Source organism: Hibiscus syriacus, unplaced genomic scaffold (assembly GCF_006381635.1).
Source record: "Hibiscus syriacus cultivar Baekdansim isolate YM2019G1 unplaced genomic scaffold, ASM638163v2 tig00116951_pilon, whole genome shotgun sequence".
NCBI lineage: Eukaryota > Viridiplantae > Streptophyta > Magnoliopsida > Malvales > Malvaceae > Hibiscus > Hibiscus syriacus.
Window position 1 is genome coordinate 2346253 of NW_024063482.1, and position 18806 is coordinate 2365058.

Sequence of the window (18806 nt, forward strand, 5' to 3'; positions counted from 1 at the left end):
AGTTAAATGCGTAACCACTATGTCAAACTAAAAACTGATATATCGTTGATAAAATTAATATTTAATTTAAACAATAATTAAAACTAATTATCTACTTTTATTAAAATATAATATTAATAAAAATATATTTATAATATAAAATAATTTCAACTAAAGTTCAACGTATATATATTAATCTTGTCAATAATATGATAATTTCTTAATTAATTGTAGTGGTAAAGAATTGAACTTTTTTCTCAATTATTTTTAGTTCAATCCGTTAAATATAATGTATATATTTTTATTTTCTAGTAATAAGATGATGATATATGTTTTCATTTTATTGGATAATATTAAATTATTATATAAAAAATATTTATTGACATGATATAATTAATTATTAGTTAACTAACTATTTTCATTCAAAATAGCTATTTTAATTAAGACAGAAATATTAAAAATTAAAGGATAAAAATGTAATTCTACGTTATTAATTTTTTTTAAAACAAATGGAAATTGAATTAGAGATTTTGACTAAAGATATCTGGTTAGTATTTTGAGAGATTTAAAAAGATGAACAAATCAAGTGATTTAGCATAACAGTGGGCCAAGGTGGAGCATTCTATCCAATGAAACGCCATAAATTGGCTATCCACCCGCCATCTCAGCACCATCTAGATCAACCCAACGAGTGGTTTCCATGGCTGCAAATGTGGAAAACAAATCTTCTCCACATCTCTTTCCAAATATTATATCTATAACATATTTTCAAACCCAAGTTGCTTCATTTCTTCCATTTCATGCTCTGCTACTGACCACAACTGCAAGCCATGGCTTCAGCTTCCTCCACTGCATTATCACTCTCTTCCTCGTCTACCTTCGTTGATCACAAGGCTTTAGCTCGTCAAAAACCTCTTGCTTCATCGCCACAGTGTCTCACTCTTCCTCCTCTCACCTTTCAGTCCCAGATTCGTCCCTCCATGAAGACTCTTTACTGTAAGTTCTAATGAAAACCATGTCACATACATATTTCATATTGTACTCAAGCACTATATCAAATGGAGTTTTAAGTTTTACCCTTTTCTTCAGATCAAAATATGGCACGGAATGTGGTGGTTATGGCCACAGGTACTGAGGCTTCAACGGAAGTGGTAGCAAGAACAACCGAAACTCCAACGGAACTGGTAACAACAACAACTGAGACGCCGGAGATTACCAAGATAGTTCAAGAAGCCGTAAGAGTTTTGTTTCTTTTTGTTCATTTCTTTTCCTATTACTATACATGTACATGTGTATGATTTGGTTTTCACTTTCCAGTGGGATAGAGTTGAGGACAAGTATGCTGTGAGTACACTTGCTTTAGTCGTTGTAGTTGCCCTATGGGGCTCTACTGGAATAATCTCGGTGAGATTCTTAAAACTGCAGATTTGTGTCAACTGATTAAGCACTTGAAAATTTAATTTGTTAAAACTGGGAGTGTTATCTGTAACAGGCAATTGACAGGCTTCCTTTGATTCCTGTCATTCTGGAGCTCGTCGGTATCGGTTACACCGCGGTAAGCCGGTTTCATTCAAGTTTAGTAGGAAGATCAAAGCATTATGTCTGGGAATTTCCCACTTTCTTATGATTCTTTTACTGTTTATGTATCCTTGCAGTGGTTTGCATACAAGAACCTTATTTTCAAACCAGACAGGCAAGTCTCAATTTTAACATAAAAAAAGGGGTGATTTATACAGTTTGATGGTATTAATTTCTTCTTGTTTAAACTTCAGGGAAGCTCTGGTGCAGAAAATAAGCGACACATACAAAGAAATAACAGGAAGCAGCTGAAGTGGGTTGAGAATGCTGCTGAGATGAGGTGTTGCAGCATCAACTTGTGGGAGCTTAGCTTGTTTCATTTTGTTAGCACAAATTTTCTGACCAGAATAAGACAATGTATTTTGGTAATTTGTGATGAGCAAATTGAAATGCATGTATATTTTTTATTTCCCCCGCCATATAGAAATACTTTCTGATGCTAGTAATCACCTTCTTTTGTCACCTGAAATACAGGAAAAACTACATCAATTGTATAAATTTTCTAGTGTGTTTTAGTTTTTGCTTCGCTTCGCTTCATGGTTGAGGTATGAGATCGCCATGGAGGCGTTGCAGGTGTTATTCTCAAATAACATGAGAATTCATCTTCTTCATAGAAGGACTACTGGCGTCTCTGTACATGAGAAGGCTCATATCCTTAAAATCCTGCAGGAAAACTAGATTATTCGAGATTTGGTTCAGTCAACAACTCTCAATGCGATTCCTCATGGAAATCTCCGAGTTGTTCAATATGATGGGGAGACCTTATTCCCTGAGCAGGAAGAAGGGTTTCAGTATACACATATGGTAACAGATACATGTAATGTTATTACTTCTTCTTGTATTCCCAGGGAAAGGTGATCTCGCTGGAGAACATTTGTTCAGCATTGCTTCCCTTGTTATTAGTAATCTTAGAGGTTAAAATCGTTTACATAACTGGGTCGTTAAATTCCAAATGACATGATAACATAAACAAAACCATGAAACCTTAAACAATTATTTTAGACATTAAACATTGAGTGTATCGATATTATCTTAATGTAAAAATAAGTGTCCAAAATATACTCAGTTAATTTATGGTGTTTAAATATTTTTTCATTAAAAAGCAGGTGTCTAACGTTTCGAACGTTTTATCTTTAGGTGTCTAACATTTTTTACATTATATTTTTATGTATTTGAGTTGTAATCGCCTTAAAAATAAGTTCTTTTAATAAAAAATATTAATTTTACTTTTAAGAAAATATTTTTTTTAAAGATATAGTAACGACATGTATCACATAACAGTCGAATTTAATGACATTATAGTTTAAATACCTAAAAGTGTAACGTTGAAAACGTAAGACATATTTTTTACAAAAAAAATATCTAGACACTAAAAGTTTTGGGTATAAACTTTTAAACAATAGATTCTTTAGCACCATATTTTTTTGGCCACCGTTGGTAGTGAATCACCACCTATCACCAATCGTCTTTTATAATAAGATATGTATCAAGACATTCGTATTTGACTCTTCTTTCATTTTTTTATGACTTATTTTCCACGGAAACTAACTAAAGTCAATGGAATTAGACAAACAAACAAAACAAAACTTTACCATTTTTAGGGGTTTTAAGACTTTTTTGATTTGAGAGGTTTGAGGTGTTTGTTTAAAAGTCTGAATAGTTATAAACATTATTTCAAAAAGAAAAAAATATACTTCAAAACTAACCTCATCGAATGGTTACGAAAGAGATCGAAATATTAACACGTCAAACAATCAATACATACATAAAGTTCAGCACTCAAAACAACATCATTTTGAACATCTATAATTGTGCCAAAACTACATTGTTTTGTTGAGTCATCACAATGTTAAAAAAATCTATCTTTGTTATCATATTATTAAATTTAACGATCGATATAATTATAATCAAAATTAAAATTTAATACTTTAATTAATGCAATTTAAAATTTAATGATATAAAAAATACATTGCCCAAGGCTCAAATAGGGGACTCGAGCCCGATCGGGTCGGGTTTTTTTTTAATTTCGGGTTCATATCGGATTCGAGTTTAGGGTGAAAAATATCTAATCCGGAAAAAATATTTTACCTTATATATTTAAGAATAATTACAATAACATCTCTATATATTATTTTTTTTCAATTAAATCATTGTTTTTATTAAATAAAAATATTTTTTATTATTTCGAGTCTGATCGGATCGAATTTGAATTTTATTTCAAAAAATCAAGTTGTGTTCGGGTCAGGTCGAGTCGGGTGAAGGTTGTAAAATTTTTAGATCAAATATGATTGACCGAAATTCAACCTAAATCCGACTCATGTCCATCCGCTCAAAGATATCGTGTATAGTTAACCCAAAAAGTAATTTAAAAGGAATATGAGATTAAGCTATATTTTTTACAATTAAATTGACTTTTATTTCTAAAATGCTAGTAATTGGAGAGTGGCAAATAAATAAATAAATTTCTTATTTGAAACGAAACCCTTATTTTGTCAGCTGTAGACACGAGCCATTGCCTAAAATCAAGGGCCAACCCAACCTATTGTCTCCCATGTTCTTGAAACAACCTTTTCAAGACTCCATGCTTTAAATACTTTATCTATTTAACTACAAGTTTCAAGCACCACTTTGTATTCCCTTCCCTCAATAATAAGACTTTTTCTCCCTGCTTCCACTCCAAAACCCTAACCAAGGTACGTTTCTTCCATTTTCTACTGAACTCTTTTTATCGCTTTCTCTATTTTCATAGATCAAACGTTTACTCTTTATCAGCTTGTGTTTCCATGGCCGTTCCTTTTATTGGATCTTATTCAATCCTTTACTAGAACAACTTATGAGCAAGCTTTGGACTTTGGTTTAGCAAAAAACTTTGCAAAGCATTAGAAGGAAGAATCGGATATTTAAGAAAGTTGCTTCCTTTTTTCTCTTGCGATTATTGTCTTGTACTTGATTGTTGCAGCAGCTTTAATATAGATCAATAGTACTATAAAATAAAGTAACCATCTTTTCTGATACAATGATAAATAAGCATAAAACACCTATGGGTGTCGTTAAAGCAGAGTGTATTGGATCATTTATATCATTTTTCTGCACTCTTTTTGGGTGATTCTTGGTGTAAACTGTAAAGTAATTTTGTTTGTGTAAAATTGTTTTGACTTTTAAGAGGGTATATTATTTTGTTATGAACTTCAGATAGAGATGTTGATCTATTATTAGATTATTGCCTTACTCTTGAAGATCATGGTAGCTTATGTTTTTGCCATCTTTTTTGCGATCTATTCTGTCAGTTGCATGGCATTTATTATCTGAGCAATGGAAAAACATATAGTTTTTTAATGTTGATGCAACCTATTCTTCTTGTGAAAAAGATGAACGGAGAAGATAAAAATGAAGTACAGCAAGTGGAAACTCCGCGTAAACCACCCCGCCTAAACGAGAGGATTCTTTCGTCTATATCGCGGAGATCAGTTGCCGCACATCCTTGGCATGATCTTGAGATTGGTATTTATATAATGAATGAATAATCAGATTTAATGTTATAGCTAATATTCTCCTAATGAATAATCAGAGTGGGGAACTGACCTGTATCGAAAATATTGTCTGCAGGACCTGAAGCTCCAAACATTTTCAACTGTGTATGCATTCTTTCTAATTTTAACAAGTCTAAACAATATGAATCCAATTGTATCCCCAACTTGTTAATTCACTCATATTAGCACATCTTGTTTGCTGATTGAATTTCTTGTTCAACTCAACTGTACAGGTTGTCGAGATACCAAAAGGTAGTAAGGTCAAGTATGAACTTGATAAGAAAACTGGATTGATCAAGGTATGGAAATATTTGCATCTTTGAAGATAAGAGATTCCTATAACCTGTTCCTCAGCTACTAGGCCAAGGCTTTTCACGTCTCCCAAAGATTTCCAGTTTTTTTCCTGTTTATCTGAACATTTGCCTCTATTTCGGCCGAGAACTGGAAATTTTTAACAAGAGAAGAATTTACTTCTCATAATAGAGTCATGGTCCTCCCTAGTTTTCCGTTTCTTGCATATCTTGCGACATGGTAATATTTTCTTACTGTTAAAATGAATATCAGGTCGACCGGATTTTATATTCATCTGTGGTCTACCCTCACAACTATGGTTTTATCCCTCGCACACTATGTGAAGACAATGATCCCATGGATTGTTTGATTATCATGCAGGTAACTTACTAGTAAAATTCCCAACAACTTATTCCTGAATGTTAATATGCACTACTCATAATTTAATCACTATAAAGAATCTTAACTGTTTCATTGTTAACCATTGCTTCTACCACCTGAGCTGCTAAGGAATACCGTGACTTATATCTTTCATTAAGTGTATTGTGCCATAACACTTGACTGCTGCATATCAATAGTGATCTACAAGTACTCAAATTATTTTATTTCTTCAAATAGGAGCCTGTTCTTCCTGGATGTTTTCTGCGAGCCAGAGCCCTTGGATTAATGCCCATGATTGACCAGGTATTTCACTGAAGTTTAAAGCTAACCTTTTGACAGTTACTCCATTCAGTTTGTGTGATATATGCTTCATAATTCTCACCCAGGGGGAGAGAGATGATAAGATCATTGCAGTTTGCGTTGATGATCCGGAATACAAGCATTACAATGACATCAAAGATCTTCCCCCCCATCGCTTGACTGAGATCCGTCGTTTTTTTGAAGACTGTATCCTTTTCAATCTCAAATTACAAACTCAACTCTCAATGTTTCATGTGTTTATCAAAAGAATGTTTGGTTTTGTTCCCTGGTGTGAGGATTACTGCTTTCTTAACATTGCACAGACAAAAAAAACGAGAACAAGGAGGTTGCAGTCGACGAGTTTTTACCAGCAACCGCTGCTGTTGAAGCTGTCCAGTATTCAATGTATGCCTTGAAAAATAACAATTGCACTTCCAAGGATGGTTATGCAAAATCATATAGGGAATTCCTATGTCAAAAGCTATGGACATTCTCACTTTTGGTTCATACATCCTTGGTCATTTATTACTATGCAATTTTCTTACGCTTCTACTGAGGTTATTGTGTTGACATGGTGCAGGGATCTTTATGCGGAATACATCGTGCAAACCCTGAGGCGATAGGCTGGGAAAAGAGGCGTTCTGAACGATAGCCATTTCGCGTTGGATTAAACTGTCATTTGACAAGAAATTATAATTGGAATTGTATCACTACTAGAATTTGATTTCAAAATATTTGGTGTTTATCAGCTTCAACGTTAATCTCCTAGCACCTTGTTAAATTATAAAGCCACTGAGATATTCAATATATGTTTCCATTTTCAATTGGTCTAGGTGGTACAGTTTTAGTTCTTTTGATCAAACGAATACGGTAGAACGTAGTCAATGAGATTCAAGATTCAAATTTCACCATGTTATGATATGATTCGGGGTTATTCCCCCATTATATTTTTAGTCAAAAACAATTCATGCAAAATTAGACGTCATTTGGTTCTAGCTTCTTTTTTTCCCCACAAAAGCATAACATTTATGAATGACAACTCTAAATTATACACCCCACAACCAACAGGGGAATAAAGATCTATGAATTGTGATACACCCCACGACCAATAGGGGATAAAAACCTATGAATTGTGTGATACACCCCACGACCAATAGGGGGCTATTAAAAAAAGAGTTTGGGAACAATGTACCAAAATAATCATTGTCCTCAATATGGTCATGATGAATACCATTTGTTTAAGAGTTCCAAGAGAAGCACCGCAGCAGAGTCCTTAGCCTTCTTAACACTGGGCATTGGCTCGCCTACACATTCATCGGTCCACCCCCTGTCACTGGTATTAACTTTGACAGCAAACGTAAATCTCTTTGCATGGGCCGGCCCCCCTTCACTCACACACCTAAAAATACAATATATCAGTTATCTCTGTTGTCCAAGTACAAAAGGAAGAAAAGGTACCGGCTCTAATTTCTTACCGATAGGAGGGCATAGGCCAGTTTCGACGAAGGCAGATATCATTCAATGTTTGTCTTGTAAATGTTTGGTTGCCATTCTTTTTCCCATTTTCCTCAGCGTTCTCCTTAGCTTCAGCTGTTTCTTTCTCCTTCAAGACAGCAAGCGCATTCCTTGCAGCTAGTTTCTGTGCCATCTTCTTTTGGGGATTCTGAGCAACTCCCACTTGGACACCATCTATGAAAACCTCCACAGTAGCCAAATTGCCACTTCGACTGGCTTTGTATTCCAAGCCTTCAGCTTGTTGCTGGCATCGCTCTTGTAGTTCCCGGACAGGATGCATTGGCAATGTCTCTGGAGTCACCATGGGATGCAACAGAGGTTGAAAAACCTGGAAAGCAAGAACAAATTTTTTTCCTTATCAGATACCTTGTTTGCTGTAAGAGAAGTAGGGAGGAGCAAAAAATTCATTCCCAAACTAACCTTCCAGACAACTGCAGTGTCACGTCCGCTGTCAAGAAAAATGGCACCAGCAATGGATTCAACAATATCTCCAAGTACTTTTGGAGCTTTGCAATCTCCTAAACCGAATGAGTTGAACCCTGGCTTTAATAACTCGTCCTGAACTTCCTTCACAAATTCCCGAATCTGAAACAGAAACCAACAATACCAAAGTCAGGAGAAACCTACCTTTGTGCCAGAAAAGCAAGTTGATTGGGGGGTTAAAACTACCATCCATTACATATGAAAAAATGAAGGAAACAGACAGCAAACCTGTTTCTCAAGAGCACTTGATCCATGCCGAAGGTGCACATGCAGCTGATGCTTTACCGCAACACGTGCGAAGTTTTCATTGTTTACAGCAGCAGCTCGCAAATCAGTCAAGCGGCCTGGAGGCAGATTGGTGTATGTGAAAAATAGATGTCTCGTGATAAGATGATCCAAGACTGCATCACCAATAAACTCCAAACGCTGGTAGCAGGATACTCCAGATGCTGGACGTGAAGCATGAGTTATAGCTTCTACCAACAAGGCCTTATTTTTAAACTTTAAGTTCAATGCACCATCTAAGGCATCAAAGTTTACACTCTTAAGTATGGTTTCTTTAACACTGGATGGCTTCAATATAGATTCCATCTCAACAGGATCGGACTCCACCTGGATCCCAATCCATTTCATGAGGTGGTTAGCTGCACTCTTGCCACCTTCAACATAATATACTCCAATTAGCGCTTCAACAACGTCTGCTAAGGTCTTGCTAGAGAGGACTCTATAAGAACTTGAGTCACTCTCAATCTCACCATCTTCCATATCATCATCGTCAAACCCGTCACCATTTACTTTTCCTGGTAAAACATCAACAGTTGCATGTTCTGGATCAAATAAGGACGTGTTTCCATCTTTTGTATCCTCGTCAAAGACAGGCAATACCCCAGGAGCAGCCCATCTAGATGGTGCAAAGCGATCCGCTTGGATATATGATTGAAGTCCCTTGTTTAGTGAATATTGATACAATACCATGTTACTCACCATTTGTTGCCTCATCCTGGTCAGTTGTCCCTCATGTTTATCGGGATATTTAAGAAACAAAAAGCGACTAACAACCCATTTCAAGTAAGCATCCCCCAGAAGCTCTGCCCTTTCATAGCAAAATGTCTCCTGACATGAAGCGGCAGTCAAAGCTTCCAAAATCTGAATATACAAAAGAAAGTAAATTTATTAAAAGTCCGCTATCATCTGAAAGCTACTCAAAAGTGACCAGCCAGAGAATATATCACGCCTTTGAAGCAGGGACTGGAAATTGTATTATGTGCTTAAGTTGAATTGCAAGAAGCATGCTCTCAACCCTCCTCATAATAGAGGGCAATCTCTGGGCACCTCTAACAAGTGATCCAGGAAGTGGATGGACAAAACACAGCTCAGGAGGAAGAAAAACATAGTATGTTTTGTCAACAGCCTCCTCTGATTCACCTTCATATGGTAAACATATTACGTTAAGCAACAAAAGGACCATAGCAACATAGTACATCTAGATGCATGAAGATATTTGGTAAATATACCTTCTGAGTGATCAAATCGAGGAGACAAGAGATTCTTGCAGTATGAAACACCACGACCTCTTATTAAAGCTTGCCTTTTGTATCTCAACTCAACTCCATACCTGGTAACAATATAGACAGGACTCAATAGCCTAATGCACACTCTGTTGTGCGGGAAGAAACAAAAAGCATATCTGATCTGTAAGGACATTCACTACTATCAGGTAGCATGTGACAAAAGCTCACATATTCTACACCCAAAAGTAGTCAACCATGTCCCTCACGGTGTAAGACATGCTTTTCTATTCTTCACGCACAACTGAAGTTGCATTTAGGTCATCTCATCCATTAAAGAGAAGCAGCAATTAATAGGCAGCCAATTGTTACTTCTAATTTTAATATGTAGGGAAGAAAGAAGGAATTATAAAGGTAAGAAATGTCAAATTCATACTTCTGCTTATAGTAATCAGCATATGAGCTGTACTCTAGAGGACCAAGATAGCCCTCTTTCCTCGGAAAGGAGGTCTCTGCTGTCATGTCATAGCATATTGAATCTACATAAAACCTCTTCCCTGAATGAGCAGCTGTTACTATTCTTCCAACAAGATGATCTGCATGTGTGAAGCCATCAACCATTATCAATTTTCCTTTGGTCAAATCCCCTTCTTGTACCTCAAGCACATCACGACTAGGAACCACCCCAGTCGCTTTAACAACATCATATGGGGCTACGGCTCCTCTGATACCATAAGTAGGATGAGGTTTGTGCCCAAAAGCCAGGCCATTACGCAATTTCCCAAATCCATACTCCCTTCTGTCGCCACCAAGCGTCCTCTCGTTTGTTCCAAGGAAAACATCTGGCCTAGCTCTCTGAAGGGGATTGTTCCATGCATCTGTAGTGATTATATTATCAACCAAATCCCAATCAACTTCCTTTATAGGATCTACACACTTATCGCCAACCACAGGGACAAACAAATATGCCTTGGCAGGATCCCAAGGAGTAGTGGAAGGATCAACATCCACATCCAGTACAATGCTCATCAGTCTTACATGAAAACTTTTAAGGGATGCCAGCTGCACATAAGCAGACTTGTGAGCTATATCATAAGTATAATCTAAAGTAAAAACAGCATAAAAACCACAAATTGTAATCATTATCCAAACAAATTAAACAGCAACTCACCTGACTTTCAGTAATATCTATTGATCCCCTGAAGACAAGAGATGCCTTGGTTATCATGGCTCGAACGATAAATAGATCCACCGACATCGATAACACCTAAACAGACGGATGCTATTCGAAATTACTATCCTATTTACCAAATGCATGTTATGCTTAACATAAAAACAAACAAAATTACCTCTGCATCCAGCTCTTTTCCAAAAAGTACTGCAAAATCTGAGACTTTAGTTAAGAATGAATCTTTTGAAGAGCCATTATTTACACATTTGATTGTATAATAGTAGAGACGAATTAGTTTCAAGTCATCAGCGCCATCTCTTCCATATAATATCCATTCTCCCTGTGGACAAGGAAACTTTTCAATAAACTTGCAAACTAAAATGCATATTAGTTAAAGGACATGTTTGTTTCTCCCACAACATCTTTACCCATAAAAACAAAAGTAGGCAAATCCCTTTACAATACATCTCTACTAGACTTTAGTCTCACCAATATTGGCGGCAATGAATCTAATTCTCATGCAATCAAATATAAATGCCAGATTGCAAATTATGATCCTCGTTTTGTCTATGATTTACAAGCCAAAGTCGGGCATTACTTTTCATAAGGATGTTCGGCAACCAATGTATGCAAACACCAATTCATACTACTATTTTTTTTTTGAAAGACCTCGTACTACTATTTAACAAGAACAAAAGAAAAGGCATTTTGCACTTTCATATGCAGACAATGTTGCAGGGGCATAATTTTGTAGTACTTCATTTTATTATTTCAGTTTTATTTTATAATATTTATTAGTTATTTTATTTATGATAGATGGCCAAGGCTAGGGCAGTTAAGTATTTTTTTAGTATCTTTAGGGTTTAGATCTAGGGTTATGATTAAACTTTCATTGCAAGAACGCTAGCCTATATAAATAAGTTCTAGGCTTTATGGCCAAAACAATTGTTCTTATTAATTTCTTTTGATTATTATAAAGAAACTAGAAGCTTTTTTTAAAACCCTAAGTTTTCTAAAGTTCCATCTCCCTAATCATTTGTCCAGCCTTATTTCTTTCTATTGTTGCTGTTTTATTCCCTAACCACATCAGATATGTATTGAAATAAGGTGTCATACAAGCAACAGTAAAGAAAAATAGACATATGTATCAGTATGTATATTAACATGAGCAAGCAATAAATTGAAAATAAGATAAAAGAACATTGATGGTCATGGGAAGTCAAATCCATGGAGGACACTAACCTGGAGTATATCTGCTACACCTTCAGGATAGAACTCTCTATGTCTAGCAGTTCCAGGAAGTGGGTCTCCTTCATCATTCTGCTCAGCCTTCTCTGCTTCTTCGCCACTTCCTTTGTCTGGCAAGAGCATATCAGTAAATGCTCCCATCTCATGGAGCTTCTTGCAAGCAGCCAAACATACAGCCTACATGTTACAAATGTTATCAATATGAGGAATACCATTTATTATATGTTTGATAAAGAAGTAGATAGTGGCAAGACAGCATGCCTGCTGGGCAAGACGCATAGAACTGCACATGGGACCCTCAAGCTCTTCAAATGGTGCATTACATGGGAGCTGAAGCTTGCAAGAATATTCAATTGGACCCCCTGGCTTCTCATGCTTCTTCATGATAAACTCGGGACGGAGTATTGAATATCTAAAAGCCAAAAGAGATGGCAAAGTAAATGAACAAACGACAAAAGAAACAGCAAAAAATGTCCATATCTTATAATGAGTACAATACCTGTCACTGGGAAGCTGAGAGCAGTAAAAATGAACAAGTCCAACAGCAGAATTTAAGCTAACGATAGCACCAGTTGATTCGACCTGGTACACCATACCTGGCACCCTATCCACTGAAATCAACCTCGAAGTATCCTTCAGATGACTAAGGTCAGTTCTCTGAATTGCTTCTTTCCGCAAGGTCTCCTCACTATTCCTTGCATTCCTTAGGAATGTAGCATGTGATACATTTCCTCTGTAGACAATACAAAAGTCAAGTTTGTCTGATCAATTATGGCAGAAAGAAAATGCTTAAAGACCAAACCCAACACAAGTACCTCTCAATCATCAAGATGTAATCTGACCCAGGCTTCCTTGCACGACCCCTAGACTGAATATATGCCAAAACAGTTTTCGCAAGATCAAAACGAATAACAACATTGCATTGCCGAATATCCAATCCTTCCTCAGCAACACTAGTCGCAACTAACAATGTCACCTAACAGCAGAAAGAAAAAAAATATTTTAGCAAACGTCTACAATTCCATGATTCAGATCTTTCATCAACTGTAGTGAGGAAACATGAGATATGAACATACACGACCATCGCGGAATTTAGCAATTGTATCCTGCATTTGTCCAGTCCGCATTTCTTGACTATTGTTGTGCCCAATCAAACTAGCACACCTGATGAAACCCAGGGATGGAAGCTCAGCAAAAACCTGTTCATTCAAAAAGATTTAACTTCATTACTAGGGTACTGCAAAGGGATGAAATATATCATTGAACATGATAAAACAAGTCAATCCTTTTACCTTAGGAAGAACTAAAGCAGCCACAACTCGCTCAACAAAGATGATCGCATGAAAATCCTCCGTGTGCTGATACTTGAGTAGTATTTTAATCAAGGACTGTACTTTTGGGGTCACTTTACCATCTGCTACAGCCGCTCCAATTACCACATCCACATGCTCTCCACCGGAGACAACTGTGAGAAAACGTTACATGAGTTGAGAATACACACCAAAATGTTCTTAAATTATCTTCTGTTTAGAAATACCTTAGATGATAAAAAAATTCCTTAGGAAGACAAAAAAACAAAGCACAAGCAAGTCAGCAATGCATGTGGTATCTTTTACTTAATTTTGTGACAAGTACATATTCAAAGTTAGCAAAGATCACTTTGTCTTGAATCATCTAGGTAAGTTTAAGCCGATTGCCTATATTCAGCCTTTAGTTGATAAATCAGTTTTTCAAAATCAGGAACAAATCAGCCTCAAATTGTGCTGGCAAAGTAACAAGAGAAAAGTAGACAATTAAACAAAAGATGCACCATGACTGTCAGGGAGCTCTCCTTCCTCAATCTCGTCAGGGTCAGTCCCATCTTGAGCATTACATCTCTCTGCTTCTGCAATGTTCATATCTTTTTCAGCAACGGCTCCCTCCGATAATTGGCATTGTAAGAGAGAAACGACTTTGTTTAGGTAAGATTCTTGAAACTTGACATCAAGCTGGTAGTTTGCCCTCTCATCATTTTGTAATGCTGTCAAAAATGACTGTGCAACCTGCGAAAAGGAAAACAAAAGAACCAAGATCATTTTTGCACAACCACTAAAATAACTTAATTACTTTAAGAGATAATACCTTGTAAGCACACCATTGACCCAATTCACCAAGTGCATAATTAATGGCCCTCAACTTTTGTATCAAATTAGCAGCTCCATCACTTTCTGTTCTTTCAGATACACCATAAACTTGGTGAAGCTCTTCCTTGGCTCCTGCATCTCTAGCTCCCATGAACTGCCATTTACTTCTTCTAGAGCTCGACTGTGCCGCTTCTTCAACTGTCTTTTCCATTTGTTTTATTTGTTCATGAAGGGACCATAAACTGGCTGCTTTGTCATACTCTACCACAACTTCTGAGGGCATTGGCACATGTTTCTCAAGTTCCTTGCGGTCTTTTATTGTACAGACTACAGAATCCAGCTTGCTTTCTAGATTACGAATCTTTATTGCACAATCGACTTGACTTGAAACACCTGAATATATTCAAAAATATGTTTAGGGGGGTGGAATTCTTACAATAAACTGAAAGAAAATTTTTCAAGAGAGTGTGAGACGCCCTTAGTCTTGATGAAATATAAATTCGAAGAAGCCATCGCTAGAAAATAAAAATATACCCTTCAAGTTAACAGGAGAAGCAGTCATCCCAAAAACAGAAGGTCTCTTCTCCTTTGGTGTTGTATGATAGAATTCAGACATAACCAGTGAATACGGATGTTTCTTCACAGCATGATGACACTCATCCAGAATAAGAAGATTGATTGCTTCCATTTTAATTATGCTGTGCCTCAAAATATTCAGCAGAATTTGCGCTGTCATAACCAAAACCTGCAAGAAAACATCAATTCAGCAAATTATATACACAAAATCATATATGCAAAATCAACATCTCCCAAAGCCTAGCGCAATGATAAAACCATTCTGGGATATGGATGCTAGACAGTCGACTAAAAATTGTTCAATTACATACAGACTGACAAGAATTTGGCAGTACATAATACCTTGTCAAGAGAGTTTTTTTTTTTAATTTATATCCATTAAAGCTCCTTTTAGTCAAATGTTCTAATAAGGGCTTTACCTTCTTTCCCCTCTTTTTTTTATTTTCTAAATGGGATAATAGTATACCAATATTATTACTACCACTTGATTCCAATACAATACAGTAGGCGTACAAGGATCTTGCTAGATTTGAAAACTATATCAATATCATCCCATTCCTTCAACAAAATTGAGCAAAATCCCAAATCAGAAATTTACAACTAAACTGAAGAGGTGAAGCTGGGCAATAGCAAAAGTATTAGCACATATTGAACCTATAACATTTTGCAACGCTCATTATATTGTCAGATCTACAAGTTACTAAAGTAACATACTGCAATTTGCTTTAGTGCCGACTAGCATTACAATAAGGATTAAGGAAATTACTTAGAACATTGAAGAAAAGCTCAAATGAAGGTAATGCAGGAATTTTCACAAAAAGAAATTGAGAAGCTACCTGTTTTGTTTCAAACTCACGCTGCCACCTACGAGCATCCCAGAAATCCTGACCCATCTCCCCACAATAATGGCCTACTTGGAAACCAGTTCGCTCACGAATAACTTCAGCTTGCTGGAAAATGCAAATAAAAGATAATCGGAACTAAACTCGGAAACAACAGAACCGACAAATCTTAAAAGAACATTAAACTTCTACAAATTCTACTACCTGGTAAACTAGTGGAACTTTGGGAACCAAAAAGACAGAGAGCACTTTTCTGTTCTGTTTTTGTAAATCATCAGCAATACTTTTGATGAGGAGAACAGCAATGAGTGTCTTCCCTGCCCCTGTTTCAAGAAATGCAATTGTGTTTTTCCTTTTTGCCTGTTCAAGAACATCCAATTGATATTGACGAGCTTGCTCCTCCAAACCTTTTTCCTTTGGCTGTTCAACTTTCTTCTCCAACTTTCCATTGGACTCCTGAGTTTTTTCATTAGCCGCTTTCGCTTCTTTTTGCTGATCTGCTTCCCAAGTTCCCAACTTAAAAACCATCTCATTGGAACCTGACCGATCCCTCTCCCAATAACCCCTTGGTTCTCTATCTCTCCCATCCCTCCTATTACCACCATAATAATGTTCTCTTCTCCTAACATGCTCTCTATCTCTCCTAACGATATCATCCCAATCACGAACCCTTTTTCGAGCAGAAGATCTCTCCCTTTCCTTGGGGTAATACTGACCTCTACTAGAATACTGCCTATCACTCCTGCAGCCTTTCGTACGAGCCCTCTTGCCACATCTCTCTTCACTATCTAAACCCCTATCCCTTGACTCAGATGACCTTTTATCATCTCGATGAACTCCATTATCCTTAGTAGAGTAATCAGACAAATTCGAATTACTACCATCACAGTTCTTCTCCTGCCCTTTGCTTTCAATGTTGTTCTTTTCAACACCATTAGGTGTTGGAACCAAGTTCTCAGGCAGATTCTTGGAAACCAAAGAGAGCTCATTGGTACACAATCCATCCCCTACAACGGAGTCATGGATTCCACTTCCGTTTCCATTGACAACAGAGCTATTACAGTTACTTTCCACTGCAGGAAGGCCACCGCCGTTTTTGATGCTATCGAGAATGTGATCAATCCCACCAAAGAAATCTTGACTGGAAGTATTGTCAACTGAGTCTTGGACTAGAGGGGCATCGAAATCAACAAAATCGTTAATCAAGTCACACGGTATGTCCTCGCAAGCATCCAACCAGTAAGATGACCCGTTGCCACCAGAAACCCTACCCTCATCCTCCATTGATCAATTACCCAGAACTAAAACACTCCCCACTTCAAGACAATAAACAAAGAGTAAAACACCCGAAAATAAACAAGAACCAAAACTATAAAGAAAACCCAGAAGAAAGAACAAAGAACTGGGGGAGAATAAGTAGGATCTTAATTAGGTTTTTGACAGAAGCAAGAGTTTTTATAAAGATTCTGTAAAAGAAAAAAGAGAGATATAAAAAGAGTTAGTGAAGACACAGATTAAGAGTAGATAGACCGCAGGAAACACGCAAGAAGTATATAGTTAAGGACGGGGATTCATTTGAAAAGAGAAGAAACGGAAAATTCATGAGAAAAAAAAACAGAAAACCCCCACCTAAACTTTTTTGTGTGTGTGATTCTTAGATTCCACGGTCTATCAACGCCTATTCTGTTATCTTCCGTTTCTCTCTTTTATTTTGACTCCTTCCTTCAAGCGTGCGCCTTTTCTCAGTTGCTCCTTTCTTTGATTCTTCTGGGTTTTTGCCTATGTTTCTCTGCGAAACAACGATGGAGAAATAAATATAAAGTATTGAAGAAAACCCCCCAAAACTACGGTTTTTTTTTTCTTCCTATGGGGTCTTTACGCAATGTTTTTTCACTTACAATTTACACAGAAACTTCGGTCACTTAGGCGGTTCTGTTCTTTTAAGTTTTAACTCTCTCAAACTCGAAAGTACAGAGAAACAGTGATTTCAAGTCATTAGACCAATGATTGTATGCCACGTTTGTTCCAATAAGGTTTTCTGTATTACGTGGAGGTTTCTAATTGGATAGTAGAGTAGGGTTTTTGAAACTATGCTGTTTCACACTCTATTTAGTTGCGTTACCGTGGGGAGCGGGGGGGCGAAGTTGATTCTTTTCTCATTTTTACTTAAGAAAAAAGTAAAGACACGTGTCGAACAGTTGGAGTCCACTAGTAGAATCAAAGCGAGCAAAAAGATAAAATAGACCTATTACTGAATTGGTTCCTCTATAAAATAATCATTAAAACTATTCTTTTTTATATTTATTATAAATTTATAACAATATCTTCTTATAACTTTAATATTTATTGTATTTTTTTAAAAAATTAATAATTAAAATAATTATTTAACAATATTAGATCTGAAAAAAGTTGGTCAAAGATGATGGAACATTCTCAGCCGTTTGATTTATTCTTCAAAAAGAAAAAGGAGAATATAATTAGTTTGGTCATGAAGACTTTGATCCTATGCCCTAAGATCTTCCCGTGTGGTGGCCTTTGGTGTAAGTGATTGGGGGGTGATTTTTTAAAATGTGGGCCCCCCTGTCTTTCTATGGGCATAATAATTAATATTTATTTCTCACACATTCCATATGAGAAATCTTGTCAAATCTGTACTGTGTGATTTTCAGAGATATTGCATTTCAACATGTATTTTAGGACACGAATGTTTGTTCTAATTTATTATTTAAAATTTTGAATAGTTTATAAGAATGCGTCTTGTTGAAATTATTTCAAATTATTTAATATTTATTGAAAAATAATGAATTATTTGGATTTAGTTATTTAAATAAAAGTAAAATAGTAGTGAGGCGGATTGGTTATTAATTAGGGGATTAAATGGATGTGGGGAATTGTGAAATGTTAACTCTTTCCTCTGTCTAAAACCTCAGACCAGATCACCATTTGATGCCTTGGGACCAATTCATGATTTATTTATTATTTTTAATTTGTCTATGATAAATATAAATTATATCTAAATACTCAAAATTATTTGATATTAAACATTTATATATATATATATATATGATGTTTTGATTCGAAATCTAAATAAATAATAATAATTCTTTAACTATTAAAATTATTTAATTCGTGTCATACTTATTTATTTATAGATGGGATAGTGAAAGGGAACAAAATTAGTGGCAGTAGATATATTTTGTGTGAGCGCTGCAAGAGATGCATTGGAGCAGAAAGATAAGATGCAAAGTAATAGGTCATTTTCATGAAACAAGTTGACATGG

General features: G+C 36.1%; 3 protein-coding genes across 6 annotated transcripts; 2 read left to right on the forward strand and 1 right to left on the reverse strand.

Annotated features, from left to right (window-relative positions):
* The first annotated feature begins 724 nt into the window (after window positions 1–724).
* LOC120188602 (protein CURVATURE THYLAKOID 1B, chloroplastic-like) lies at window positions 725–2076 on the forward strand. The gene is made up of 7 exons (XM_039191998.1): window positions 725–975; window positions 1069–1109; window positions 1143–1214; window positions 1297–1383; window positions 1472–1534; window positions 1635–1672; window positions 1752–2076. The coding sequence occupies exons 1-7, from the start codon at window positions 810–812 to the stop codon at window positions 1807–1809; spliced, it is 525 nt and encodes a 174-aa protein (XP_039047929.1). The 5' UTR covers window positions 725–809; the 3' UTR covers window positions 1810–2076.
* Window positions 2077–4172: 2096 nt separating this feature from the next.
* LOC120188601 (soluble inorganic pyrophosphatase 1) lies at window positions 4173–6686 on the forward strand. Of its 2 annotated transcripts, none has more exons than XM_039191997.1 (9): window positions 4173–4250; window positions 4926–5058; window positions 5164–5192; window positions 5321–5386; window positions 5652–5759; window positions 5997–6062; window positions 6146–6266; window positions 6383–6464; window positions 6640–6686. In XM_039191997.1, exons 2-9 carry the CDS (start codon window positions 4926–4928, stop codon window positions 6680–6682), a joined length of 648 nt encoding a protein of 215 aa, XP_039047928.1. In that variant the 5' UTR covers window positions 4173–4250; the 3' UTR covers window positions 6683–6686. The 2 variants fall into 2 exon arrangements, with proteins under 2 accessions (XP_039047928.1, XP_039047927.1); XM_039191996.1 differs by having other exon boundaries at window positions 4188–4250; window positions 4921–5058.
* Window positions 6687–7060: 374 nt separating this feature from the next.
* LOC120188595 (endoribonuclease Dicer homolog 1-like) lies at window positions 7061–17367 on the reverse strand. Of its 3 annotated transcripts, XM_039191988.1 has the most exons (21): window positions 17155–17362; window positions 15730–16841; window positions 15520–15633; window positions 14642–14852; window positions 14106–14500; window positions 13795–14026; window positions 13277–13449; window positions 13061–13183; window positions 12800–12960; window positions 12484–12717; window positions 12246–12396; window positions 11979–12161; window positions 10915–11076; window positions 10737–10832; window positions 10002–10627; window positions 9572–9672; window positions 9292–9482; window positions 8286–9203; window positions 7995–8159; window positions 7535–7902; window positions 7061–7458 (listed from the first exon to the last, which is right to left on the reverse strand). In XM_039191988.1, the coding sequence occupies exons 2-21, from the start codon at window positions 16807–16809 to the stop codon at window positions 7278–7280; spliced, it is 5865 nt and encodes a 1954-aa protein (XP_039047919.1). In that variant the 5' UTR covers window positions 16810–16841; window positions 17155–17362; the 3' UTR covers window positions 7061–7277. The 3 variants fall into 3 exon arrangements, with proteins under 3 accessions (XP_039047919.1, XP_039047918.1, XP_039047920.1); XM_039191987.1 differs by having other exon boundaries at window positions 15730–17362; XM_039191989.1 differs by lacking the exons at window positions 7061–7458; window positions 7535–7902 and having other exon boundaries at window positions 8091–8201; window positions 8249–9203; window positions 15730–17367.
* Window positions 17368–18806: the final 1439 nt, after the last annotated feature.